The 27688-nt window shown below is 47.1% G+C and overlaps 1 protein-coding gene across 1 annotated transcript; it reads right to left on the reverse strand.

The window, feature by feature from the left end:
- Positions 1 to 2794: 2794 nt before the first annotated feature.
- On the reverse strand, positions 2795 to 26516 carry ITPRIP (inositol 1,4,5-trisphosphate receptor interacting protein). Its single transcript, XM_084210426.1, has 3 exons — positions 26273 to 26516; positions 21174 to 21280; positions 2795 to 8690 (listed from the first exon to the last, which is right to left on the reverse strand). The coding sequence occupies exon 3, from the start codon at positions 8675 to 8677 to the stop codon at positions 7028 to 7030; it is 1650 nt and encodes a 549-aa protein (XP_084066552.1). The 5' UTR covers positions 8678 to 8690; positions 21174 to 21280; positions 26273 to 26516; the 3' UTR covers positions 2795 to 7027.
- Between the last annotated feature and the right edge of the window lie 1172 nt (positions 26517 to 27688).

A 27688-nucleotide genomic window follows, 5' to 3' on the forward strand; every position in this document is an offset into this window, starting at 1 on the left:
TTTGAAGATAGCTTCACATCTAAAATAGACTCCTTTTCCTGCAGAGTGCCTAAGACACCCTTAAGAACTTCATTGGTTTTATTTTTGAGCACAATTTTTAACATAGTGCCACAGTCAGAGATTTTACAGGCACTCAAATATCTGAACAGGCTGTATTTAAATGTTTCACCTCAGCACTTTCTGTGCTTCCCCCTCAGAGCAGATCAATAAAGCTAATATCTTTTTTTCTCCTCCTCTAACATTCTGGGTGAGCTCTGGTTTTAGCTAGACAGATTTATAATTACTTGTAAACTCAGAGCCTTTATTTGCAGAGGTGCTGCCTTTGAATAATAACTGAGAAGCTTTGTTCTCCGCCTCTGCAGCCAGAGATTTTACTTCCAGCACTAGAGGAGTCTCAAATGACACTCTTAAATGTAACACAACTGGAAAAGGAAGTTTCTTTTGAAAAACATTGTAACATTAATTGATCCACAGCAGGGGCTTGCTCAGATTTCCATTTTGATACCAGTCTTGTCCAATAGATATGATGGGAATAACTGCTTGCATCCATCTTCCCTTAAGGCTCTGCTGTAAAGTTGGGTGGATCATTTTGAGAGCGGCAGAAGCAGTAACACAACTCTGCATTTTCTCACAGCATATTTCTTCAGGTCAAAGAAGACATGAGACTACCTTTTACTGCACTGGGAACATTTAAAATACCTCTTAAGTGCTTTTGAAGCATTATGAGAGTCTTTGTCTCCTGTCCATTTGCCTCCTTGCCTGAAGATTATCAGAGGTTTTTCTGAGCTCTGTCAAATTGAGTGAAAGTTCTTTGATGGATTCAGAAGCTACTTGGAAGGAGATGAAAGCATAGGCCTTCTTTCCCCCTGGCCCAGATGTATGAACACACAGACTGCTAAAAATAACCTTATGTTGCCATAAGAAATTCATTATTTCAGAAAAGGACAGGACTGCCTGGAGCTTTACTTGGAAAGGATGCAACAGCTCACATGTTGGGTTGAACCCAATCGCCCAACACCCTGAGACATCCTTTTCCCAAACAAAGAGAATCCAGTTAAATACAAGTTAAAATCTGATCCTGTGCCAGTGATGCTTGGGGACAGACCTGTGTTAGCTTTTAGTCCTGCAAGCAAAAAACCATGATGCAGAGTTGAGCAGAGTGGATGGAGCCTGTTCAATATGTGGGCAAATCCTGAGCAGTGTCCCATGCTGAGACCAGTGTTACCAGTTTGATCCCTGCTGGTACCTTACTGAATTCATGTTGGCATGCTTGTGAGGTGCCATATCCTCTGAGGTTGCTTTGCTATATTTTTTTTTTTAATAGCGCAGGTATTTCTGCCTGCTTGAAATAAAGGAGATTGTGTCTTTGCTTACAGCTACCCCATGAGTGGTAAGAAGTCATTAGATAAATTTTTAAGCTAAAAACCAATCTCTAGTGGGTGGCTTTCTCTTTCTGCTCTGCTTACTCTATAACAGATAATACTGCAATAATGGTCATGGCATGGATCAAAAATCTGCCAATTGCCCTTCTGAAAAAGGATGTTTTTTAGGGATGTTACCCTTTATGTTCCACAGAAACACTGAAGCAGTAAATTGAGGCAAAGAAAAAAGTGTTCTAGAAAATCAAGAGCTCAGTGGAGAAAATTTTGCTGAGCTAGTCAGATAGCTTTAGAGCAGGATGGGTTTATTTTTGGTTTTTTTTTTTTTTTTTTTTTTTTTTGTTGCTGTTGGTTTTTTTTTTTTTTTTTTAAACAAAGTTGCACCAAACCAAGACTGCTGATGATCCTGAGCTACAGAATTCCCTTTCCAGCAGTGTGTGGTTGACCCTGAGACATTCTAACTTCTGGCTAAGTTAGATTTGGGCTGCAGCCTCTTAAGCCAGCTGCTTCTCGGACCTAATAGTGGTGATTCAGCCCCAGTGAGTGCTAGAAGGCAGAGTTATTAAAGGCATGCAGGGCATTCTGTGGGGCTGGAAGACTTTTGGTAAGGAAACATTGGTGCTTTTATTATATGAATTAGTAACTAGCTCTGGGTGTTCTTCCAGAGCCAGAGCATATTAGAATGTTAACAAGGAGATGCCATTCCCTTTAACCAGGCAAAGGAGTTAAGCAGGGTGTGGGTGGTTGCTGAACTTGGCTGTGGATACCCATAAAATAAGCAGGTAAAGAGGATTCCTCTGGGTGAAATGGAAATTCAGGAGATTTCTTGTTCAGCCTATAAGGGCAAAATCTTTCCGCATTATTTAGGGCTTGCCACGAAAGGGTGTTTTTGAGCAGACATATTTAGATAATTACTTTGATTTCCTGTGGATTCATATTCTCAAGAAGAATGACATCCCTGGCATTATTCTGGAATAGCTATCCCACTTTAGGTTCATGTTGCAGTTTATTCTGGAATAATTTCTCTAGGAATTCTTGCTGCTGTGCTCCCTGTGCTGGGATCCCACTGGAAACATCCCCACTCCTTCCTTCTTCTCTCTTAGAAACATTTAGCAGGGAACTAGAAACAAAAGAAACTTCATGCTCACTTAGCTTTTGTACAAGACTTCCTTTATTATAAATAAAGCTGCATGAGAAGATCTATACAAATTCAACAGTGTCCTGCTATAGAAGCAGCGGTTTAAGTACAGCATTGTCCATGAAGGAAGACCTTAGTCTTGAGATTTCTGGTTGGCTGCATTGCCAAGATTCATCTCTGTACTACAGTTTTGCTTCTGAGCTAACATGTTACACACAGATGCCCCCCCCCCCCCCCCCCCCAATTCTAAAAAAAGACAAGTAATAAATAAAGCTGTTTACCAGGTAGGGTCCTGTGAGAGACAACTCCTACACTGAGCAGCAGCAAAGCTGTTACAGGTGCCTAAGATCTCATTTCTTCACCACAGAGAAAAATACTGCAAAGACTTTGCATTAAAAATGGCTGGTGAACAAACACCAAATCCTGCTGCTTGAATACTGGATAAATTTTTGGATCATTTGGCTAAACTACATCTTTTTACCCCTGTATATACCTGTATTTGGAAAGAGAGAAACTCTTTTCTGTGGCTGCTTAACAGTGAACACCCAACACCGCCCCTCAGAAGACATTCAGCTCCTGTACAGCAATAATAACCCTAGACCAAGACATTTTCTAAGGCCAAATGGCTCCTGAGGCTATGCTGTAGATCAGTGGTTGCTATCAACCCACCACTAATTCCATTGCTTTGACAGAGCCTGTAATAAAATATTAAAACCACAAGTTGAGGGCTCAGGGAGTGGCTGGAAACTGGTGGAAGGCACTCGGAGTTCGTGTGTTGAATTCACCTGGTTAGCAAATGGCAAGAACAGTAGTGAGAGTCCAGAACAGGCTCTTTACCTTTCCTTAGGATGTCTCACAGAGATACAGGCATTGCCAAAGAAATGTTTGTTACTCAGGTGCCATAAGCAGTTTGGTTCTAAAAGAACATTTTTCAATTTAAACCACAAAACCTTGTTTCTACTCCCATCCTTTAAAGCTGCTTCCTATGATTACCCACCCAGATTTCAATCAAGGCAGAACTGCCCATGGGCAAGACTAAAATGTCTTAAGACATTTTTACTAGCTGGCAGCTGATGGAACTGAATTGTCTTATAAAACCTTATTTTGTGAAATAAGAGCATGGGCTTTTACTAATAGGCTAGTATTTGGTTGGCAAAGATTTGATTCAGGAGATACAAGGAAGTCCAAGGAATGATGTGCTTCACATCACAGCCTCCTTGTGCCATGGCACAAGAGGTGTGGTCCAAAGAAACACTGTGTACCAGCCTCTCCTCTGATGGGACATGTGTGTACCTTTGGTTTGCAGGGAAGATCTCCACTCTGAGGCTGACTGAAGAACAGCTTATAATCACAGATAACATTTCCCCCCAACAGGTATGAGTGGGTCCCCTCACAGCCTAAATGCCCAGACTAGGTCACTTTAAAGGTGCTCAGGGCAAAATGAGCATATTACATGTAGGAAAACTAAGCCAAGCAATTTGCTTTCAGTGGAATCAAATCCATAAATTACTTGATTCAGCTCCAGCTTCTGTTCAACTAAACCCTGTGGGAATACTTCAGGGTCAGTTTGGGCATAAGAGAGAACAGGCATACAAGTACAGAAAACAAAGAACAAAAGATTCAATCCACTTATCAGTTCAAGTTCCCTTTGAGTCTGAGCAGCAGTGCTTGGGGCTGTGTAAGGACCAGTTTGGGCACGTTTACAAGCCCTTTGCAACTAGTGTTGCAAAGCTTTGTTCTGACATTTTAATAGGGGAGTTACCTTATTCTGTTCAACAGCCTTTTCTTCTCATGGTCCTCCTGCTCAACCTTATATAAAAGTTATTTTTCAACTCTGAATGTCATTTCCTGAGAGACCTGGGTCACAAATTTGTTTCTGTTCTTTGGACAGTCTAAATTTAGACTCCTGACAGGAAATGGCAGAGAAATTCTAATTTCTCTTTGGCTGGGCTGGGAGCACATTTAGCAGCAATGTCAACCACAACCGCTCCAGCGTGACCTGCCTGCCAGCAGTCCATGTAAAGCTGGGTCTGCTACAGGCACTTTGCAGTAAACCTGGGCAGGTAAAAATGGCAAATCACCTGGGTTTGCAAATGACTTACACAGCTTCTGAGGTAGCCTCCAGGCTCTAGTACTGACCCACCCTCCCTGTACCTCTGCTTGTCACTACCTGCTTGCCATGGCCCTTGAGATTGCTCCCGCTCTCTTTCCTACTGGGGAAAGCCTTCTTGGCTGTACTAAGGAAAGCCAGGGATTTACAGCGCTCGTTAGCGTCAGCAATTAGTCCTGCCCTGTTGCTCTCCTGGCAGTCTCCCAGGCACTCATCGCCAAGGGTGCTGAAGCAAGCACTGATGATCCAAGACTTTTTCCTACTGTCATTACCCACCAGCCTCTTCTCCCCCATTCCTACCTACCCTTTACTTTCTGTTCAGAGATCCTACTTAACTACCTGTGGTAATAAAAGCCAAGGGAGGCAGCACTTTGGGCATAGCTCTGTCACCATCTGCACTTTCTTATAAACCAGGTGTGGAGACAGCAGTTACAGCTTCCTCTGCCCCTGTGTGTGGTGTCCCTCAGTGGTGGCAGGACAGAGAAGAGCAGACACCAATGAGTGATGAAATAGTTTTTATCAGGAAAAAGGAAGAGAGGACATGTCTATGGAGAGTTTGCTTATCAACTGGATAAGGCTGGATAACAAGCTTCATGCTGTGTGCTGCTCCCAGCAGTGATACAGGACTGAATCTTCTCTCTGATGTGATAGAGAGGATTGATAAAAAGGGACCTGTGGAGTGATGGTAAAAGCATCCCTGATGGGTCTTACCTCATTGAACAACCACCCTCTTGTAAACAGGATTAAGGGAAGTCCTAGTGTAAAACTTTGAAGGAAATCCTAGTGTGAGAAAATGGTGGGAAAGGCCCCCTAGCACTGGAGGCCAGGCTTCTGGGACTAGCACAAAGCAATTATGCACTGGGGTGCTGGTTTGGATCCCTCACTCAGGGTGAGGATCTCCTGAGTCCTCTTCTTCAGCAAAGCCACCTTGCTGGGGCTGGGCAGCCCACTGGCACAGCTCTAACATGCTTCCTGTGGGATTTCAGGCATTTCCATTTCTGCAATGTTTTGTTTTAGTTTTTTTTTAGCACATGCCTCAAGATTCTTCCCTGGCCTGAAAGCCTGCAGCAGCTCTCCTCCTTTGCACTCCCAGCTCAGCAAATTAGAGTCTACTAGTGCAGGTCCTCAGAGCAGCAGTCTTTAAAGTGATTGAGGAGAACAGAATGTATAAAGTAGCTTTTGCCTGCATGTGTGGAACAGAAGGGATGCAACATGGATCATAAGGCAGCTGCAAGCAGCACTGCCCAGATCTACTACATGTGCATCTTTTTCATCCCTTCCTTCCCTGCTGGCCCTGGCCTAATTAAAACCATGTGCAAAGAGTCAACACTCTCATTTGGAGGGTGATTGTTCACTCCTGCTAAGAGACTTCTGAGATTGGCTTCGTTACAGGATAATTTTGGAGAACTGCTTCTTTTGTGGAAGCAAAACTTACAGTAGTCATAGAATGAGAACAGTTTAGGCTGGAAGGGACCTTCAAAGATGATATGCTTCAAGCTCTGCTTTTCCTTTCTCCCTAGGCTGTTCTCATGCCTTAGTGCCCCAAGGTAAGGAAAACAAACAACCCAAAATGTCAGAACCCAATAGTGGTGTTTCTTTTATCTAAGGTAATTCTGTTCATTGATCCATATAAAATGGGCAGGTATATAAACCACTAGCCATGTTACCATGGAAGACTCGAATGAAATGGTCTGAAGACACAGACCGTGCTTTGCTGCATCCTCCCACAGGAGAAAAAAATGTGCAGGGGTATTTTTGAAGGACAGGACAAGCCATTTAACTTGCTGCTAAAAGTCCAATTGAGAAGGCTTTTTCTTCTTCTTCTTTTTTCTTTTTTACTACAGTTTCCTTTTGAAGCTGTGCTTTATTTAAGGACCTCCATCCAGTCCAGATCTTGTGCATGACACTCCTCCTGTCCACACCAGCATGTAAACTTGTGTTGCACTTCCCATTGGTGAAAGAGCTCCTGCTGTCTGCAAGCAGACAGGCTCCTTTGATCCCAAGATTCTGTCTCTGATTCCCCCACCCTGTGTTATCTGTCCCTTTTGAAGGAAATTAAGTATTTGGCCACCATCACACCCCCACCCCCATTTGCATTGCAGGTTACTGAATAAATTATTTATATTTGTTGCTCACCACTGCTGTAGCATGACTGAGGCACAATAGAAAAAATATATTCTTAGCTGCATAAAACCAAGCCCAGCAGTGGAACAGAAACCTACTTCACCACCACATCTTCCAGTTTCTCCCAATTCTCCCCCCCAAGCCTCTTCCTTTCAGCAGGAACCATGGCCCAGGACCGGTTCAGCTCCAGACAAGAAGCTCTACTGGCAAAGTCAGTTATCTCCAGGAGGCTTCAGAAAGTTGCCCTCTGGACTTGTGCTTAGAGTTTGGCTTTGGTTAAAGGGGTTCTTTACGGATCCCATTGGTGTGTGCAAGGGGAGTGTGCACTGTGTACTCATTTATCAGTGCAGACATGTTCCTGAGCATCTCGTGGAATGTGTCCACCATCTTCCTGTAAATGTCCCTGCGTAGCACAAAGGGACGGAAAAGGTTGAGAGGCTCAGCCCTCTGAAATATGATGGGGAAACCCAGCTCTGCTGGTACCTTCCCATTGCCAATAAAGAAGTGATAAAGCTTCTTTTCATGCAAACATTTCTCTAGGAATTTCAGCATGTCCTGTAGGCGGGCCTCCAGCTTTTCTGGGGCCCAGTCCTGGCTGGGACGTGCCTGCAGGAGATGCAGCAGCACTGTTTTCAGGTGGTAGTTGGTGAGCCCGCTGGGACCTGTGAGGCTGCACTGCTTCCCATGGAGGAAGGAGAGGATCTGAAGGCAGCTGACATGGCAGGCGTTGGCAGGCAGTGTTTTGGAGACCAGCTGGATGAACCTCCTCTCATACACTGCGAAGGTGAGAAACCAGTGGGTGCTGGAGGGGACGTCTGTGGCCAGGCTGCTCCGAGGGAAGTGGGAGATGAAGTAAACATCAGAGTTCTCATACTGCACCACAGGGGTGAGGTTGAAGGCAATCGATTTCCCTGATTTAAATTTTATCTTCAGGGCTCCTGGCGAGTCCAGGAGGCTGAAGGAAAGGTCAAATTCGTATTTGTGGGATATTCTGTTCCAGGCCTTGGTGACAGCAATCTGGAACCACTTCATGACTTGGTCGGCATCCAGATATTGCGTATTTTTGAAGCACAGGAGGTCTTCCATCTCACTGCTGGGCCTGGTACTACTGACCTGGCTATGGAGGAGGCACAGCATATCTTCCCCTAGTTTAGTCTTGTCACAGATGCAACCTGTCACATCCTCATTTGCCCTGCACACCTTGATAGTGCCATAACCTTGTTCATCTGGGGGGAAAGAGTCACCAGAGCACCAGGTCTGGCAGCGAAAGCAGTAAGGCTCCGGGGGAGCAAAAGGCACTATCAGATCGCAGACAAAGGGTTTACGCACTCTCCAGTTCTCATACATGCTCCCCACACCCATGCAATCTTCCACTTCCATGTCAGCATCCCGGTTACAGACGCTCCTCAAGGCCTCCAGCAGGTCATCTGCAAAGCCTTCCACCATCTCCCGCATCCTGGCCATGTCTCCGGTGGTACCCAGGATACGCTTCTCATAGAAGCTGGCCAGGACAGCCTTGTCAGGCAAGGCCACTCCTTTAAATGCTTTCCCCAGGACTGCCATGTCATCCTCTTCTCCTCCTATGTCTTGCCAGTTCCCTTCCTGGAAATCCTGCCTCCAGAGCTCGATCAGCAGGAAGATGACCATGGAGAGGGCAGTCCACATATCCCATCGGACCTTTTCCTCTTTGCTTTCCTCCACTACCACCGCAGCCTTTTCCAGAGCCTTCTGTGAGGCTTCCTGGTCTGCGATTTCCTGCTCCAAGCGCAACTGCTCCAGCCGCAGGCTCTCCTCCCGCTCCTTCATCTTCTGGATGATTTCCTCTGTGTTCTCGGGGACGGTGCCATTCTCCTTAGGGAAGAAGAGCGGGTGGTTGACAATAGCTGTGATCACCAGTAGGCACACCCGGAAGAGTCCCACGGGCATGGCAGTTCCTTCCCTGGAAGAGAAAGAGAGGTGAAATGACCCATGATTTGGAACATATTCCCTCAAGTACAAAAATGAAAGAAATTCCCCACTGCAACAAGAACTTTGACATCCTTTCCAGCCCTGGAAAAAATGCCTGAATCTAGAAACTACTAAGTGCACACCCATTTCTGCAAGTTATCAACCAAGTTCCCCAAGAGGCTTTATCAGCTGGTGGTTGGCTCTTATCACATGAACTTCAAAAAACAGAACACTGAAGGCACTTCCTGCTGTCAGCCCACTATGATGCTGTTGGGCAGTATGGGAGGGCACGTCCTTCCTTTGCCTCTCCTTTAAAATTCCCTGGACAGAAAAGGAAAAAAAATAAGCAGGCAGAACCTCCTCAGCTGTATAAAAGCAGGACTGGAAATGAGCACTGCTTTTCCTCCACATGAAGTTAGTATTTCAGATGTAGCAGTGGTAATGGCAGGTCTGTCCTGGCTATGTTCCATTACAAGCATGTCTGGTGAACCCATGCAGCCTGCCTGCATCAGGGCAACCTTTACTGCCCTGCTGGTGAGCTGCACCTGGGTGGGAACAAGCCTGCACAGTTTTGTGCTTCTAAGCAGGCATTACAGGCAAAGCTCCTCCTGCCTTTTAGCACCATCAGGATCAGGTTGTGGCAAACCCTCCTGGCCCCCAGGATGGCTCATGATCCCAGTTCCCAGAAAAAGGGCACAGACAGAGACTCTACTAAAATGGAAAGAGTTTCCTTTAGCCCCGTGGTTCTAAAAGCATCAGGCTGCTTATTTTTGGTGCTTATTTTGATGGAGGGCATTAGTAAACACCATGGCTTTGATCTAAGCCATCTCCCTCAAGCATCCCCTTAACAGCTGTGCTTGCAGCCAGCTCGCTCCTATTTGCAGTGACCTCAACAAGGCTGTGAGCCCCATCCCAGCCATGTGCCAGCAACAGCCCCACGTGCCACTCCTTGCACAGGCCCTTGGCATGACTGAGACCACTAGGGTGTTTTGGAGTGGGTTTGTGTGGTTACTGGCTCTGCTGCTCCTCCACCCCCACATTTAATCAAGCTCTCTGTGCCATGCGGCTCACAATGAAAGGATTTAATTCCCAACTTTCTGGGACATGGTCCCATTGCCAGGGTCTCTGCCTGGTGGTGACAAGGCCTCCTAGAGGGCTGGGCCAGATGGTGCTCAGGCTAAAGCCTGGGCTGTCTCCTCCAAGCTGGCATTTCAGTTTCTGCAGGGCTGGCATCACTATCAAGAGCCCAAGTGCCTGCTCTGGGCAGTACAATCTGAAGTTGTCACCTGTTGCTGTGATGTTGGAAGCTCATCACTCCCCCTTTCTAGCAAAATCACCTCTCAGTCCTAGCACAGGAAGATCAGAAGGACAAGATGGACAAGCAGGGATATTTCTTCTTCCAGCTGGGAAATTTTAGGACAGCTGCTTTAATGCTTCAAGAGTGCTTGAGAGAGAAGGGTTTCTGTTACAGAAATAAAGTCTACCAATAACATACGTCATCAATCAGACCAGAAATAGCAATCTCATTTCTAAGTAATGCTGCTGTGGGAATGAAACTGTTTCACAGAGAGCCAGGAGATGGTGAGGCACTGTGTGTGCTCCAGGGGCTCAGGGCTGTAATTCCCACCCCCTGGAATAGCTCCTTCCTGCCTTGAACCCAACATGTTTTGGTGCCACAGCAATCCTGCTGTCCCAGCATCTGGGCTAGAAGGAAAATATCTCTGGCAATCTCATTTATGCCTCCACAGGGCACACAATAAAGATAGATCCGCCCCAGTGGACCTTGTTATTGTAACTGCACAACAAACTGCTGGTTTTGATTGCAGGAACCTGGATTACCTCAGTGTGAGCAGTTACTGTACATGGGAACTGTATCCTTCAGTACACAATTATCTTTGCTTATGAGAGGGCTGGGACTGGAATAACAAGGGAAGGAACAGGATTGAGATGCATTGTCCAAGCAGCAAGAAAATTCACACGGTGCTCAGGATAATGCTCCATGCCCCTCCCTGTGTAACATTTACCAGCTACCCTTTTTTTAGATCCCATGCACATGCATAGATGAATATTCTTATGCAGACATTGCTCTGGAAATAGTTTGTGGCCCTATCTTGTCTTTTTTTACATTTACATTAACTCTTTAGTTCATCAGGCAATGAATTAAAGCTGAATTAATGCCCAAATCTGGGTGTTCCAGTTATTCTGTGAGCTCCACGCCTGGTTACATTTTAAAAATAAACTGGGGTCGCCCTGCATTGCAAAGGGCTTTATCAGTTTGCTGGGGCAGGGCAGGAAGTACTGGTGAGTTCCTTTCCTTAGTGCTACCCTCTTACAGACCACGTGTGCCTTCCAAGCTTAAAAATAACATGGCCAGGTGCCAGGTGCCTCCTTCTTGCAGTCTTGACCAGAATGATATCACTGCTCTGCTCTGCTGGACCACTGTCCCTGTAGATGAAATGTTTTACTGTTACCACATTACTTCTGAGGTGTGTAAGGCTGAAAGAAGTCAGCTTCCTCAGGATCTTCTTTCTCATACCCAGCTGCCCATGGGCACACTGCTGCCACAGGTTACCTGTCCCAAAGCTCTGCCAGCAGCAGGGGTTAGACCAGACACCCCTAGGTCCATCAGTGGCTGAATTCACCGTGGGTCACACTGACATTCTAGGATACCCCAGCTCATTTTGCAGCAACCTCTTCCTTCAGCAAGCACTACAGGCATCAGCCTCTAGAAACTGGAAGTGACAAGATCTTCAGATCACATTGATTTGCAAGAGGCATGTTTGTTTTTGGCTCAGAGCAAGTTCTGCTGGTCAAAAAACTGCCTTTTTGCTACTGCAGCTACTCACTCCAGAAAACGAAGTCAAACATTAACCTCAGTTAAGGTTTAAGGTTAATGCTGCTCAGGGGCCAAAATCAGTGGAGCCTACCCTTGGCAGCAGGCAGGATGGTATGGCAGAGCATTCCCACACCTCTCAGACACAGCTTTCCTGGCTAATATGAAAGGCTCAATAATACAGGTGAAACCAGTAGCACTGCCTGCTACGGCGCTCCAGCATTCCCCATAACAAAGGCTGCTCTTTTCCCTTGCTTTTAACTTCAGCCCAAGCTATTTAAGTCTGATAAAAATATTTATGCCTGCTCAGGCTGAGACAGCTTTTGTGTGGGGAAGAGGGAGAGAGTCCAAACCTTTCCAAGCTTGAGACTAAGAAAAAGAAATGGCAATTTTTCAATCTATGTATCAAATTTAGCAATGTTTCAAATATGGGGGGAAAAAAATAAAAGGTATTCATAAGTTTTAAAACAGCAAGTTTTCAAAGCAATCTGCAACCTTTTCTGCATTTCTCACCCTGACAGTTTTTTCCCATTTAGAGTATAAACAACATTTGGACTCAGTAACAGGCTTACATCTACCTACCTTCTGCAGACCCTCCTGTGGCAGTCCTGGGGCTCCAAACACTCCCCAGAAGGTGCTGTGGTCACAGGCAGGCCACTCCTGCCAGCAGCCAAGGCAGCCCTTGCTCTGCTCCCTGGGCCAGGTGAGAATGCAGAGACCCCTCTTTTCTCCCGTGGGCACAAAGCAGGGAAAGGTGCAGGAAGACCAAAGAAAGCTGCCTGGGAAATGAAGAAGGGCCAGGGTATGTGAAACCTCACTGTCTTGATGTGAAGCTGTCTCTGCTCACTGCCCAGCATGTGATGCTACTTGTTCAAACCTGCCTCTGGCACTAGAATTTGTTTCCTTTTGGGCTTTTCTATGGCACTCACTGCTGTAGTGACTAGGGGCTTCACCAAGTTTGGGGTTAATGACCACTCTGCACAACCCTGGGAAGTGAGTGGGCAGACACCATCCCACCCTCCAGCTGGGAGTGAGGTTTCAGAGAGATAAAACCAGCTGATCAGTCTGCTGCCTGATTACAAACAATCAGCTGCATCCTGCAGCACTTGGCATGTTCAAAGGGTCCACCAAGAGCACCCACAGCCCTCCACCCTCAGCTCCCAGGCAGGTTAGGTCTCATCCTTTCAAACCTGAAGCTGCCTCCCCAGCTGGAGGATCCTGACCAGCTCCAGAGCAGGTCCTGGATGATGCAGGAAGCCCCAAGAGAGGAAGGGGAATGATAGTGCTGCTGTCATGCAGTTCAGGTTGGTGCCTTGAAGCCACAAGAAGGAGGGCAGCTCTCAGCCTAACTGATCTGAGAGTCCTTTGCTGCACAATTTACTGATGTCTGGCTTGCCTGGAGCACAGTTCCAGGTAGCACAGCAAAAGGAAAAGGAAGCAGCACAGGAAGAAGCCTTCACAGAGCCAGGCAGCAGCAGTTCCGCCTTCAGCTTCTTCTCCTCCACACCTGGGAGCATCACAGAGCTCACACAGGGTTTGTGTGGACCAGCCTGAAGCAGCTGCTGCCCTGTGGCAATGTGTGCCCCTTCCCAAGCCACCCTGTCACAGGGGATTTCCCTCAGGGACAGCAAAGTCCTTCATGGACATGATGATGCTCAAAGTCATAACAGTGTCCTGTCCCTTCCAGCTATATATGCTTAATTTCTGATGACTCTAAGCCTTCCTCACACCCTTTTCCATAGCAGCTTCAGAACCTTTTGCCTTCTGCTCAGCCTGGCAAAGGAAAGAAAGAGATGGCAGCTTGCAGCTTGCCTCTGCGGGCTGCTCATGTGCTCTGACCCCAGATAACCCTCCACCTTCTCTGAAGACAAAAGAAAGTATTTCCCTTTCATTAACAGTGAACTTTCTTTACTCAGGAATTCCTCATGCAGCTTTATTTTTTCAACCATTTTATTCCTCTAAATTTTGAATCATGGTAAGGAAAACATGCTCTGGCTGGTGTTCAGCAATAAACCAGGCAGGAGTGAGCTGAAGCTTTGATTCTTAAATTGGAAAAAACCAAGTCAAGCCACTGAGTGCAGTTCAGTATTACATTGGAACACGCCAAGACATCACTTACAACACACTCGATTGCTTCCTGCAATCTGGCCGACACAAAAGGCAATGAAAGGTGGCTGCTACATTGTATTTTGCTTTGGTAGGCTGCAAAAAAAGAGGCATTTCAAGTAGATGATAGAAAATACAGCTGGTTAGGAGGCTTTTTTCATTGAAAGCTGCCAAATTTTTGAAACTAGAACTTTCATGGGAACAAATATGATTTCTGACTCTCTTATTGGGAAGATTCTTGAGGTTTGGAAAGGACTCTGCTACTTGTTTTGACTGCAGCGACTAACAGGTCAAACTAGGCACTAAACCTGGGACTTTCTTACTGGGAAGATGTGAACCTCAGTCTGAGAGGTTTTAGGCCCAGCCCAGCTGTGCTTCCTCATGGTTGAGTTTCTGATTCCTTCTCTTGCTGTACAACAGTGAACAAATTACCTTCTGGCCTTTGAGTGTTTGGTCTGAAAAAAGCTTCTTCTGCATATATGAAGGCCTGGTAAAGAATAAGTTTGCTGAAAGCCCTTAGTAATGCACCATATCCTTCTCCAATTTGCAAGTATCACTGCCTCCTCTGCAGGTATTCACAGAAATCATCCAGCCACCACTGAAAGAAATCATAGTTTCTCTTAGTGGGGACTACAAGCTCTGATTTGTAAGAAACTTGCACAATGACAGAGAAATGGGAATTACAGAGATGCATGTCAGTATTATTGTTACTGCTCAAAACTTGGACAGATGCAGTTTCTTAGACAACCCCACACCTACACAGCACAGTGCACCCAGGACAGACTCTTGCTCTCCCATCTCCTGAGCACAGTCAGCTGCAGCATACACAGCCCAGACAGGAAAATAAGGGATAAAAATCCAATTCAGAGCCTGAGCAGCACCAGCTTGTGCTGTTCTTTCAGCCCGTATGAATTAAGCTGTGTGCAGGACACCAGTGGGATGAGATCTCAACTGGGACAGAACAGTGCCAGCCACAGCAGCTCTAACTCGTGTTCTGACTTGTTTTTCAGCATTCAATTAGTGCTACAGACAAAGTACCGAATTCCAGCTGCCAGCACCATCACAGTTGGTTCAGCACAGACAGGTGGGACTGGGCTCTGTCTTTGGCTCTCTACCAAAGCCTCAAGTGGGGAAGGACAAATACACCAATACATGAGGAACTAGTACATTGGTATGTATTGGTACAATATATGCAGGGGGCTGGATGTTGAGACTGGTAACAAACACATTTAAAACCAGAGCAAGCCAACTGGCCTGCACAGGACCATGGCAGTCAGGTACGGCAGGGCAACTGCCTTCCAAACCATGCCTGGAAGTCACACCCCAGATTAGCTGCTTGGCCACAGCACAGCAGTTGGACAAGGCCACTTGCCTGACAGCTATTGTTCTGCTGTTTGACTGAGAACATGAGCCTTTCGCAATATCCGTGGACATCCTGTCCCGGGCCTGCTGCAGTGCCAACGGGGTCAGTCGCGCAGCCAGCCTCGGACATCCTGCCCAACAGGTCTGCTGTGCACTCAGGGAAACAATATTTTCCTCCTGGGGTCACCAGATCAGGTATTTCCAAGGAAATGCTGATGCTCATCCTGTGTACAGGACTAGATAGCCCTCCCTTCCCACGGGCAGGCGGATTCGGGGGGAATAAGCACAAGAAGGGCACTGGGAGTGCTCTGGAAGTAGATACTGTCAGCTTCTCTCCAAGCAGAGGAGAGCTTGACTGGCCCTAGGAAAGACAGGTAGTCTCTCTCCTGTCTTCCAGTCATGCTCTGCCTTTGCCATCAGGAAGCTTTTTCTCAGGCCTGCTAAGTCTCCCTTGCTGCAGTTTGAACCCCCTAACATTCCAGTGCCCCCTGTGGGTACAAGTAGGATGGATTCTTTGTTTTCTTCTTGCAGTAGCGCTTAGGATGTTCAGAGGCACTCCTGTCCTGCCTCAGCTTTCACTGTACACAGGTGCATTTACAAGCTGTTGCCATAAAATCCCCCTTAACCCAAAGCCTAGACAGTACAAAGTATTTTTCCTGGCTCAAAGGGAGCTATTTGCCTTCTAGGGCTCTTTTCCAAAACCCAAAGAGATGTGGCACATGTCAGATTTTCAGTTTTATCATCAAGTGGGGATTTGTTGGGCCCATTTCTAAGTCATTGTTTCTCAGTACATACAGGTATCATGCCACTAATCAAAACATGATCCTCTTCCTGCCCCAGAAGCCAGCAGCCACCATTAAAGGCAGCTTTAACAAGTAATGAGTAACGCAGAGACACGTCATGTCCCCAAAGCACTCACTGTCTACTCCTTGCAAGCTGGACCCAAGAGAGGGTGCCCATGGAAACCAGGAGACAGCCAACAGCATGAGGAATGTGTTACTCAGCATCCTGCTCATTGCCTGAATGTGTTTTTATTGCTTTTTGACTATGCAAGCCAGCTCAGCTCTTGTCAGCAAGCAGGACATATGCAGTCTGTGGAGTGCAATGGGTTCCCTCTGCTATGGCCAAGAAGGGGTTTTACAAATTGGAACATAGTGTTGGCTGCAGGAGAGGCAGGAGGGCAGAGGTAGGAAGTGTGTATGTTATGTGACTCCCACCCACATACTGAGCTGCTGTAGTAGGACCATAGCCAGGAACAGCTTGTGTTTTTAAGCCAAATAAACTTTGTTTGGTTTTGTCTGTTAATAGTGAGGAAAACAACTGGAGTAAACCAAATTTTTGTGGGTTTTGTTGGTTTTGGGTTCTTTTTTTTAAGAGGAGAAAAGACAGGCAAAGACAAGACCACCCTTACCAGCACTCTCCTCCTCCAACCCAACACACGATGGGAGCCTGGGCAACAGTTGGTCATTCCCTTGCACAATCCTTCATCAGCACAGATGGACTAACACCCCTGCTGCTCCACCAAAAGCCTGACAGTATCAACCACAATGGATGGAGCACTGTCACTGCACAGATCCTCTCTGGCCTCCACCTGGTGCTCATGCTGGGCCCTGCTCTGGCTGTCACCCCCTCAGCCACACAACAGCACGTGAGACAGCCATGGCTCATGGGTCCCACCTGGCAGTCACCTCAGGGAGAGGTGGTGAGTAGAGAAAGGGATCAATTGTCAAGATGTTTGTTTAACTCTGCCCTCCTTTTCCCCACTTAATTCTCAGGAAGGTGGAAAAACCCCACACCAGTGTTGTTAAATCAGGCAGTGGTCACTCTGGCTCTCCTCATCCTGTGGTAAGCATATGCATCCTTGTACATTCAACTTAATTGTACACCCACTGGAACAAATACTTTGGTATTAAAATAATTGGTGGAAGCATTATTAGAAAGCTGATTTCCCAGCAGGGATACAGCACTGTAGCACATCTCAGAAGAGCACATGTGGATGTTGGCAGGGCTCAGACATGATTTGCAGGGTGATTACATTTTACATGTGAAACTATGAAGTCCCATTTCAGTCATGAACAATGTGCATTTACATATTACAGACAGTAGAAAGCACAGCAGTCACCAGACACTTCCACACTGAGACACTGAACAAAAACACAGCAAAAAGAAATTATTATCTTGTGTTGGGAATTTGGCTGATCTGAGATCTACTCCAACACAGTCTTGACTCAGTTACAAAGCCACGCTCATAGGTCAGGAAACCTGCAGGCCCAAGTATCTGCTTAAACAGGACCCAAAACCACTGGATGGGATTGAAGGTTTGTGTGATATTGGACCATTGTTTTGCTAACTAGTCACTGCTGTTTGTATTCAAACAATAGGGAAAGAACTGTATTTAAAAGCTGGCTATTGTTGCCAAAGCGTCACCACAGAAATCAAAAGCAATGCTTTATTCTGTTGCCTGAAATTCCAGCTTTTTTTTTTTTTAAACACAATATAGTTCTTTAAATAAACTAAAAAACAAAACACAACCCAACTGACTGTGAAAGCCCCTGCAGGGATGGGTAGAGGGTGTGGAAGGAAGAGAGAACAAGAGCACTTTTACTGCATTGCCCCTTTCCTTGCCCCCCACCAAGATGACTCCCTGATCTAAGCAGAGACACTGTGCTTTGCACACAGCCTCTGAGGAAGAATCAAACCCTCTTACTTCATTACCTAGTGACTCTAGAAAAGATCAGGAGGAACAACACAAATGCTTTGGGAAGCAGAAATCCCAGTCTTGGCTCACTTGCCATAAACCTAAAAACTGCCAAGGCAGACGCATGCACAAAAATATGTTGGCTGCAGAGTACTTCTGGCTAATCCTGCCCTTCAAAATGAGTTTGAATAAATAAAAAGAAGCAGAAGAAAGCAAAGTCATACAAGAAAACAAACTGCCCCACTTCCCTACAATATTTCCATGAAGCTCATACTTTCAGCACCCGTGGCCACCAACCCAGAGCCATTTTCACCCAAGGGTGACTCAGAGACAGCCTATTGCCACATGCACTCCTATTTAATAATTTTCATGTGTGCTCTGCTCAGTCCCCTCTTCTTACCGAGAAAAGGAAACATCTCTAAGCTCTTTGTTTTGCTGGAGAATTTGTAAACTGAATGCTGGGAAGAAAAACTCTAAAAAGGCTCAAGGGGAAAGGAGCGATGTAACTTGCAGTGCTGCAGCAGAAATATCAAACACACATATATTAAGGTTGTGAAGCCACGTGGTTTTCATTTGGGATGTGTGGGGTGAGCACATACAGTTGCTTTCTTTATACCCTAAGCACAACAAAGGAAGGCTTTGTTTGAAAGCCAAGGGACAGCCTCTCGGCTCACTTAAAGGCTAAGTTACAACGTAATGGGAGCTGTGAGTCATAGCTGCAGCCCCTGCTCACCGGCACAAAACCCCTCTGCTGCAGCAGGCAAGGAGCTCAGCAAGGAGCAGAGCCTCCAGCTCCACATGGGAGACCCAAAGCACCCAGGACCAGCAGCAAACACAAGGCTGAGCTGAGAGCACGTGTTGTGGATGCCTTAGCACACAAACACATCCCTTTCAGTCAACATTTCTGCTGTAACTCTGTCAGAGTGTGAGATCATAACCCTGCACCTCTTCCAAGAGCACGATGCAGCTATGAGTCAACAGGAAGGTGGCACAAACTTTTGATTTTGGCTGCAGAAGAGCATGGCCATGATTCTTAGACTGAGCATAGCTAGGTGAGAGCTGAGCAAAGTAGCTCACTAGGTGGGACCACACTAGAGCTCTGTCCTTAAGTCACCTCCTGTGCCAGATAATTTGCATCATTGTGTGTTACAGGAGGGAAGGGTCAACTGATGGATTCCAGCTACCCAAAATAAAGACAACCCTTCCATTCTTGCCCCTGCAAGACTGGAAGATAAGTGCAAGTTTTAATTACCATGAATGAGTTGCAATCTGCAGTGCAGAGGTGTCTGTGTGCTAATGGAACTTCAAGTATTTTCCCTCACATTTCCAATAGTCCCAATGTATGTGATTGCTAAATCCCCAGAGGGTTTTAGAAATCAAATTCTCCTCTGAAACCAGTGGCAGAAAGGCACCTGAACATCCAGGAGGAAACAGATTAGGATTGAAGCATTCTGGGTGCAGATACAGAATACCAAGCCCCTCTGAGAAGCATTATAGTGTGAATATCAAGTGTGACATTTTAAGCTTGAGAACATCTCCTTAGCTCTGCCTCTGGTACGTGTTAACACTCTACAAGAGCTTAAAAAATAGGAGGAAATAGAGGTCTGAAAAAGCAATAGAGTTTCTTCTCTCTGCCTACATGCATTGCTTACACTGTGCCTGGATGATTTTCTGGCAAGTCTCTGTTTACTTTGTTCTGAAAAGCTTCCAGCAAATCTCTGCCTCCCAAGGCAGTCCAGACTACTGCTTAGCTGCCCCTACCTGCAGGAAAGTCTGCTTTATCACTGCATGTGCTTTCTCCAAAACAAGCTGTTTGGATCCCTGCTGGGATCCTGGCACAGGCAGGTGGTATCTTGTCTTAGGGCTACTCTACCTCCTTGCAAACAGCGTGGGAACCATTTGCTCCCATTCCTCATCAGGTGCTCACCACTTACTACCAAACCCTCTGCAGCTTGGAAGAGCTGAAAGCAAGGCACTCTCAAGCTGATTTACATTGATTTTTCTGGGTTTTACCACAAACACTACCTTTTCAACTGAAAGCACCCACCATCCCCAGAGGCAACCCAGGAAAAGATGAGTTGGTTACACAGGTGGCTCAGCTGACACCTTATAACTCATATTCCTTTTCCTGCTCAGGCACAAGAACCTTCTCTACGTGCTCTTTCCCTGGTTTCCAAAGTGAAGGAACAATAACAGTTTTCCTTTGCCAGGCAACCAGAATAACCCAATGAGTTGGAGACTGTGCCTAGCAGGGCTTAAAGTCTGCAACAGCTGGCTGCAATGGTCCTCATCCTTGCCAACACCATGCTTGGTTTTTCTGAGCCACATACATGGCAGTGGGATGCATCATATGTTTTCCATATACCTGCTGAAAAAGCATCTCTGCCTTGAGGCAAATATTGCTGATACAAATAATGTGCTAGATCAGCCAGAAAAACCTGCCTCTGGAGGAGGGATAATAATGAAACATGGTGGATGGAAAGGAAAAAGAGAAAGAGCTTCATTTACACACAGGAGAATGGCAGTGGGCCAGCTCTCACAGCTTTGATCGGGGCTGGCTAGAGGAGCATGCCAGGGAAGTCTCTGAGCTGAGCTTTGCTAGAGCAGAGCAGCTGTTTGAACTCTGTGATGGGAAAAAGGGGACAGACACCACCCAACACAGTTAAAAAAAAAAAAAATCACATGTGTGAGCATGTGCATGAGCTAACAGGTACTCAGAGCCGTAGCAGGACATTGTGGCAGCCAGGAGTGCTGCTCTGGCAGCTCCCTCTGTCAGCAGCTCCAGCTCTTGCCCTCCCACCACTGCTACCCATAGAGCCTCCTGTCACACACTTGCAGAGCAGCCCTGCCAGACATCTTGGTTTCACCCAGTTCTCCTTTCAGTGTTTTTAGGGGTTTTCATAAAACGTGGAAACTCTACATGTCGCTAGCTTGTGAAAGCATTATTTCCCTTTGTCTGCCTCTGCTGTCACCCTTGATCATCTGAAGTTGTCCAGGCACTTCCAGGCATCTGCTCTCCCTCTAACACTTAGAAGAGGGGAATTCCAGTACTTTCCCAGTCTGGGTAAGGTACTTCTGGCAAGTTCTCCTCTGCAGCAGAAAATGCATGCAACTGATGTCAGCAAAGCTTTGGACCCTCTGGTTCCCCTCTGCCATAACTTTCTGACTAGATCCCAGCTGCACCCAAGCAGTCAGGTAAGACCAATTTTATATTGAAAGTCCAAAAGGGAGAGGCTTTTAACACTGATCTTCCCCACTGAAGCCACTTCCAAATTAAACCTTTACAACATTGCTACTTTAGCTTTGCAAGAAGCTGTCTGTACCTCACTGCTGGGAACATTTCTAAAGTATGAGCCACACCAATTTCCTTTCAGCATTTCTGCTGCAAGGCTCAAGATCTCCTAGTGAGAGCCCATCAAGAAGCTTTTTTAAATCACATCAAATCTGGAAGGAAGAATGACCCCTGGAGCACTTACCTGCTACACAGCTTTGCAGGTGCTCATTAAACTTCACATTACTACAATCACCGTGATGCAGAGAAGACTAAATTCAGTCACCCGCCACTGAAGCACAGCCAGGAAGTCTGCAAAACACAGAGAATGAATGAGGAAGTGCAGGCAAAAGATGGGTACATAATGCGGTTATCTAAATTATGGATTGATTAAAAGAGAGATTAACTCACCCCCTTGCCTAATAAAATGATCATAAAAGCTCAAGAGACCAGGAATAATCAGTTTGAAGTCATCAGGGAAGAGTTAAAATGCTGCTTCTCCCATGGCTGTCGGCAAGCAAGGACCTTCCTCCTCTGACTCCCTCCTCACCCACCAGCACTCTCCTTTTAAAATGGATTAGGGTCAAATGAGCAGCTGCATAAGTGCAAGGGCTGGGACAGTTTTGTCTGGGATTGGTTTGTCTAGAAAAGGCATCTAGCTTCTGTAAGCAGCTTGAAAGGTAGAAATACTTGCTTGGGGAGTTGGGTTTACAGAGCTTATGGGAGAAACAGAAAACAGAAGAGGCAGGAAGCAAGGGTAAGAGCAGAGGAAGATGTGAAACGCAGAACCGCAAAAGATAAACTACAATATTTTAGGATAGAGAAGTGAAGAAATTTTATATGCAACAGGAAACAACCAGGAGGAGAAGAAGACCAAACAAGCTGGTTGCAGGCAGACAACAGACACATTCTTCTTCCCCAGCTGCACACAAATGGACTGGGGAGGAGGAATGCACCGCTCTCATTTCCAGCTACTACCACTTCAAACCTTCCCACTGTCCTCGTCCAAAGCCTGATGAAACAATCAGCGTGGGCTGAGCTGAGCTTGAAGCCCATTTTAAGGGCTCAGCATTAGGTGGATGCATCCTTGCTCTCTTGAACTCCTTCAGTTCACTCCCTCCCACGTACCTGCTTTGACCTGACAGTGTGTACAGTCTCACTTCTCTGTTTCCATCTTCAACTGTGAGGCCAAATTGGGCAAATGGGCTCTGCCCAGCCCTCCCATCTTCCAGGGCTACTGGTGGCTCTGCTCAGCTGCTGTGCCACAACACCACCAGCAGCAGCACAGACTGCTGAGCACAGGAGAAAGACACCCCAAGGCCCAAAGGTCTGGATCTGCACTGTAATATCCCAGTGGATATTTGTAAACCCTCAGGGCCTGCAGTGTCTGCTCTCATGGTGGCTCAGGGCCAGTGAGCTACATCAGGTGTGTCTGCTTGGAGGAAAGGAGCTATTAAATGCTGGGCAGGAACTGCTTCTATGGGACATACAATTCACTTGTTAAGATAATTTTTAAATCTCAAAAGAGAGAGTTTTAGTTACAGTCTCCCTCAACTTTGTTTGTAGATGTTGGAGAGACCTTGACTAAGCCTCATGGGTTAGTCAGGGTCTGGAAGGCCAAAATGATGTCTCTCCAGAACCTCCAGGCTAAACAACTCTCTCAGCCTGTTTTGATAGGAGAGGTGCTGCAGCACTGTGATCATCTTTGTGGCCTCCTTTGTGCCTGCTCCAAGAGTTCCATGTCCTGCCTGTGCTGAGAACCCCAGAGATGGATGCAGCACTGTGGGTAGAGTCTCAGCAAAATGGAGCAGAGGGGCAGAATCCCATCCCTGACCTACTGGCTATGCTGCTTTGGATGAAGCCCAGGACACATTTGGATTTCTGGGCTGTGGACACACACTGCTGCACTGGTCCAGTTTTTCATTCAGAGAGACCCCAAGTCAATTCTCCTCAGGGCTGCTCTCAGTGAGTTCCCCCAGTCTGTCCTCATATCTGGGGTTGCCCCAAATCAGGTGGAGCATCTTTCACATGGCCTTGTTGAACTTTCTGAGACTCTTGTGGGCCCACCTCTCAAGCTTGTCCCGGGGTCCCTGCATGCCATCCCTTCCCTCTGTTGTGCCAACAGCACCACTCAGCTGCTTGTCATCTGCAAAGCTGCTGAGGGGGCACTTGATCTCACTATGCCACTGATCCAGGTATTAAAGACGCCAGTCCCTGAGGGACACGACTGGCTCTCACCTGGACAGAGGGCCGATGATCCCAACTCTCTGGATGCGTCCATCCAGCCAAATCCTTATCCACTGAACAGTCAACCCTTCCAATTCATTTCTCTCCAATTTGGAGATGAGGATATCATATGGAATCATGTCAAAGGTCTTACAGAAGTCTAGGTATGTTACATCAATCTGTCTTCTCTTGCCAAACATTGCAGTCACTCCATCATAGAAGGCCACCAGATTGGTCAGGCATGATTTGCCCTCAGTCAAGCCATGCTGGCTACCTCAAATCACCTCTTTTTTTTGCACAAGCCTTCTTAACACTGCTTCTATAAGGAACTCTGAGCAGCCCAGCACACTGCTTGTTTTGAGTCAGCCCTATATGAGACCCTTCTCTCCTTGACAGAAATGAAAGCTGTCCCTGCTCCAGCAAAGCTCAGCAGCTGATCTGGCCTTCGGGTCATGGCAGTAAAACCTGTTTGTTTTGCTGCTGGTCAAGGTTGGCTCAGCCAGCTTTGCATGGCCCACGTGTGTGTGTGTAAGAATAAACAAGCTAAAAAAGGAGTCTGCTGCAGCTACACCCCAGGCCAGCTCTCCATCCCTCAAGCTGCTTGAAGGTTGGCCACCTGCCTCCCTGCCCGCCCCATGGAGTGAGCGGGCAGAAGGTTTTGCTTACACAGCTGAGCCCACATCCCTGTAAAACCTGGAATTCATGGTTGGGCACATGACAATGCTGCCCATGCACACCCTGGCCACACTCTCTCCCTCCAGCCTGGAAACCAGAGTTTCTACCTCTCTCCACCCAACAATTACAAGTGCCGATGGAAAATATGCTGCCTGGCAGCAAACCTGCTTTTTCCCCAGTATAAATGGATTGGAATAACACTTGGGAGAGAAAAAGCTGGCCCACCCAACAGTCCATTTTAAAGGGGATCCAAAGGAACAAACCAGAAACTTTTTTCAGCTTCCTTTTCCATTGCACCATTGCTATAGATTGCAATTGCAATTTTGCAGAGCAGAGCGAGCAGGACACGACAGCAAAGGACAGCAGGGAGACTCATTCAGGCTCTTCATGGAGCTCATACACTGTGTTAATTCATTTGCAGGCAAGCCCGAGATACTGAAACCACAGTCAGCAGGTAAACAGTTGTAAAAGCCAGACTAAAATTGGCCTTTGGAAAACCATACCATTTTATTTAAAAAACAAACTCAGAAATTAGTGAGACCCGTTTGTGAAACACCAGTGTTAGGTTTCTGTGGATCAGGTTCCTTTCCCGTGTTAGTCATTGCCATGCAAGAAGAATCACGAGCATTGGCATCCCTCTGAGACATCATGCAGAGACACACATTGCCCTTATTGCCATGGATAGCACCAACAAAAAAGCAAAACAGGAGCAGGACATGCATCTTTTGGCTGCCCTAGTCATCAGATGGACCAAAACAATTATTCAGGGGAACCAAATTCCTCAGTTCCTGACCAGGGCTATTTAGTCTGACTTGAGGGGGAAAAAGAAGTGTTTAAAAAAAAAAAATGTTCTTAGTTTATAGTAATACTCTAAGCAAAAAAAGAGGAAGATAGGTGAGGGGCCACAACCTGAGTTCTTGATAAACAAGTTCAATGCCTTTTGTGTGCACAGGATGCTTCTTCCTTACAGATGCCACTGGTGTGGACATAGATAGATCACTGAGTCCTGACACACCAGTCATGCAAACAAAAAATAGTGTCCTCAACAGCTGTGAGCCAAGAAACCCTCAGGACTAGTCTCAGTACTCATACTCTTCTCTTAATTTGGGAAATCAATTCACCTTTCTCCACATCTGTGACAATCACACTTACTATGTGCAGTTCCCATGTGAGAGCAGCATGAAGCATGTATTGTGCTGAAAACAAACATGAAGAGAAGGCTTAAAGCTTTTATTCCTAATTTTTATGTTCTACTTTTGTTTGAGGACTGAGAGAACCCCTTTCACTTATACTAAGGAAAACCTGACTTTAAAAGCAGATGGCTGTGAAGGTGGCCAGAATCACTTCAGTCAGAGCTGCAGAAGAGCATTACCATCATCAGCAAACCAAACTAAAAAACCTCACACAACACAACAGCTGCACTACAGCAGCTCTCCTGTCCAAGCACTATTTCCATGGTGGCTCAGGTCCTTGCCTGGCAGCTCATGGCGAACACTTGTGCCTGAAGGACACACACAGGGCATGGGTGAGGCCTGCAGCCCTCATTAAATACATATGAATAGTAATGTTCACTCAGAGACACTGCTCATGTTGCCTGACCACGTAAGAGATGCCAATAGCAACAAGTCCTATTTTCCTGAAGGACTCTAGCATGGCAGTTCCCAAGAGAACTGCTTCGGTGGGAGACTGCCAAGCTGAAGACGCAAAGGCCAGTAAGGCTCGCGTTCTGCACATCAGTTTCCCACTGACTGCCAGTATCACTGTCCTGGCTCACTCTGCTTTGAGCTACAAATACCTGCTGGCCACCTTCAGAAACATGCCTCCACACATGAAGAGAAGCTCTACTGAAAGTATCCCTCCAGCTCGACTGAAAGTTTTCCCTGTGCTCTTTAGTGAGTTGTTGTGTATCTCAGAAGAAAGAAGTTTTAAACCCATGCCCTGTAACACCGAACACGCAGCGAGGCTCAGTGATGCATTTTGCATGGACTGTACATGTCCGAGGTCAGCGCTGGCCCCGGACACCATGGGCTGTGTCACCAACAAAGGGCGATGGCCGAGAGGTCTCTGTTCACTCGGCTCGGTCCCGCCGAGTCCCGGAGGGGCTGCGGCCGCTCTCCCGCCGCCCGGCGCGTCCGGCTCCCACATGGGCTGCAGGGAGAGGGATGCCCAAAGCCCTGCAGGGACTTTGGTGGGCGCAGTAGCCCCTCCCCGGGGCCCGACCCTGCCGGTGCCCCGGTACCCACCGAGACGGAGAACACGCACAATACAAAAGTTACCCCGTCAGGAGGAAGCGGGGGACAGCCACACCAACGCGACCCGCCGAGGGCAGCCCGCACGGCCGCTCCGTCCCGACCCGCACCCCCCGCACCCCCGGGCGCGCTCCGGGTCCCCGGACAGACTCACCGGACCGGGCCGGGCCGGGCCGGGCCGGGTCGGCGGCCCCGCTCCGGGCGCTCGGCGCACACCGGCGCTGCTGGCGCGGCTCCGGCTCCGCGCGGCTCGGGGCAGAGCCCGCCCCGCCCGGGCTGCCGCTGCTCTCTGGTTCGCTGCTTCTCTCCTCCTTCAAGCCACCCTCGCCGGCCCTAGGAGCCGAGCCGTGCCCCGGCGGGCGGCAGCGAGCTGTCTGGTCTCCCCCTCGGCTCCCCCATTAGCTTCGCAGATGGTGTTGGACCGCGGGCACGGCGGACGGAGAGGAAATGCGCTCATCTTGCTTCTCGGATGTGTTCTGACCTCCTGGTGGTCGCGCCTGAAAGTCAGGAAAGCAGCTGAAACACGGAGCCCCGTGTACTGTTCTTATCAAAGCAAAGGAGTAGATCTCGGAAGTGCTGACCCATTTTCGTGCTCCAAGCTGGCACAAGTAAAAAGCTGTGGAGTTGCTAACATCCTTCCCTAGAAGTGGCCCAGAAGTGGCACTAGTTTCTCTAGAATCATTGTGTATCCTGAGTTGGAGGGATCCCGCAGGGTCAACTCCTGGCCCTGCACATGACAACCCCACCAAGTTCCTGACAGTTTGTCCGAATGCTTTTTGAATTCTGACAGGCTCGGTCCTAGTAGGGATGAGGAAACTGAGGCACAGCAAGTGTTAGCGAGTGATCAAGGCCACAGTGAAGCATTTTTGAAAGTATTTTCGAACACTACCTCCATTCTAGAGTTAAAGGCCATCCTCTTGTATTTCTCACAAAAATAATTTTCTCAACAATTGTCAGTTTCACAGGAAGCTTAAGGGCATGAGCATAGTAACATCTATGTGTCTTAGGGAACTATATTGTACCCCTCCTCTTTCTGCAGCATTGCAACAACTGGTTTCTATTACTACTCCTCTGGCATGTTGCATGTTCTCCACCACCACTGCTTTGATTTTTTTTTAAGCTCAGATGGTGGACATGTGTGGTGGTGGGTGACAGTCTGTGTTTTATGTTGCACTAAGACTTTGCACTATCATAAAGGCACCAGGCAAATGTGGTGGAACAGATTTGTTCTGAAGCTGGCTAGTTTATGAGTGATGTTAAGTCATCTTGTTCTTTGTATTTCCTAAAGTGCTTGTCAAATTAAGTAACAGTTTTAATGTTGTTCCAAGGGTTTGTGATTGTAATTGTGTATACAGGCATTATTTCCTCAATGTCCAAATCAAGTTTATTCAGTTTTATTAGCAACCTGGGTGTTATTAGTACATTCCTTCCTCATATGCCCTAATCTATGGAAATATCTCTAGCAAGAGCAGTACTGGAATCTCCCTGCTTCCCTGCTGCAGGACCCAGCCTGTCTGATGCATTGTTTATTTCCCCTGGGAACTTCAGGAGCAGGAGAGAAACCAGCTCC

The sequence above is a fragment of the Fringilla coelebs genome (genome assembly GCF_963513975.1).
Source record: "Fringilla coelebs genome assembly, chromosome: 8".
NCBI classification, from domain to species: Eukaryota; Metazoa; Chordata; class Aves; order Passeriformes; family Fringillidae; genus Fringilla; species Fringilla coelebs.

Excerpts from the sequence above, each read along its gene's own strand:
- ITPRIP (XM_084210426.1), bottom strand. The coding sequence starts at position 8,677 with ATGCCCGTGGGACTCTTCCGGGTGTGCCTACTGGTGATCACAGCTATT.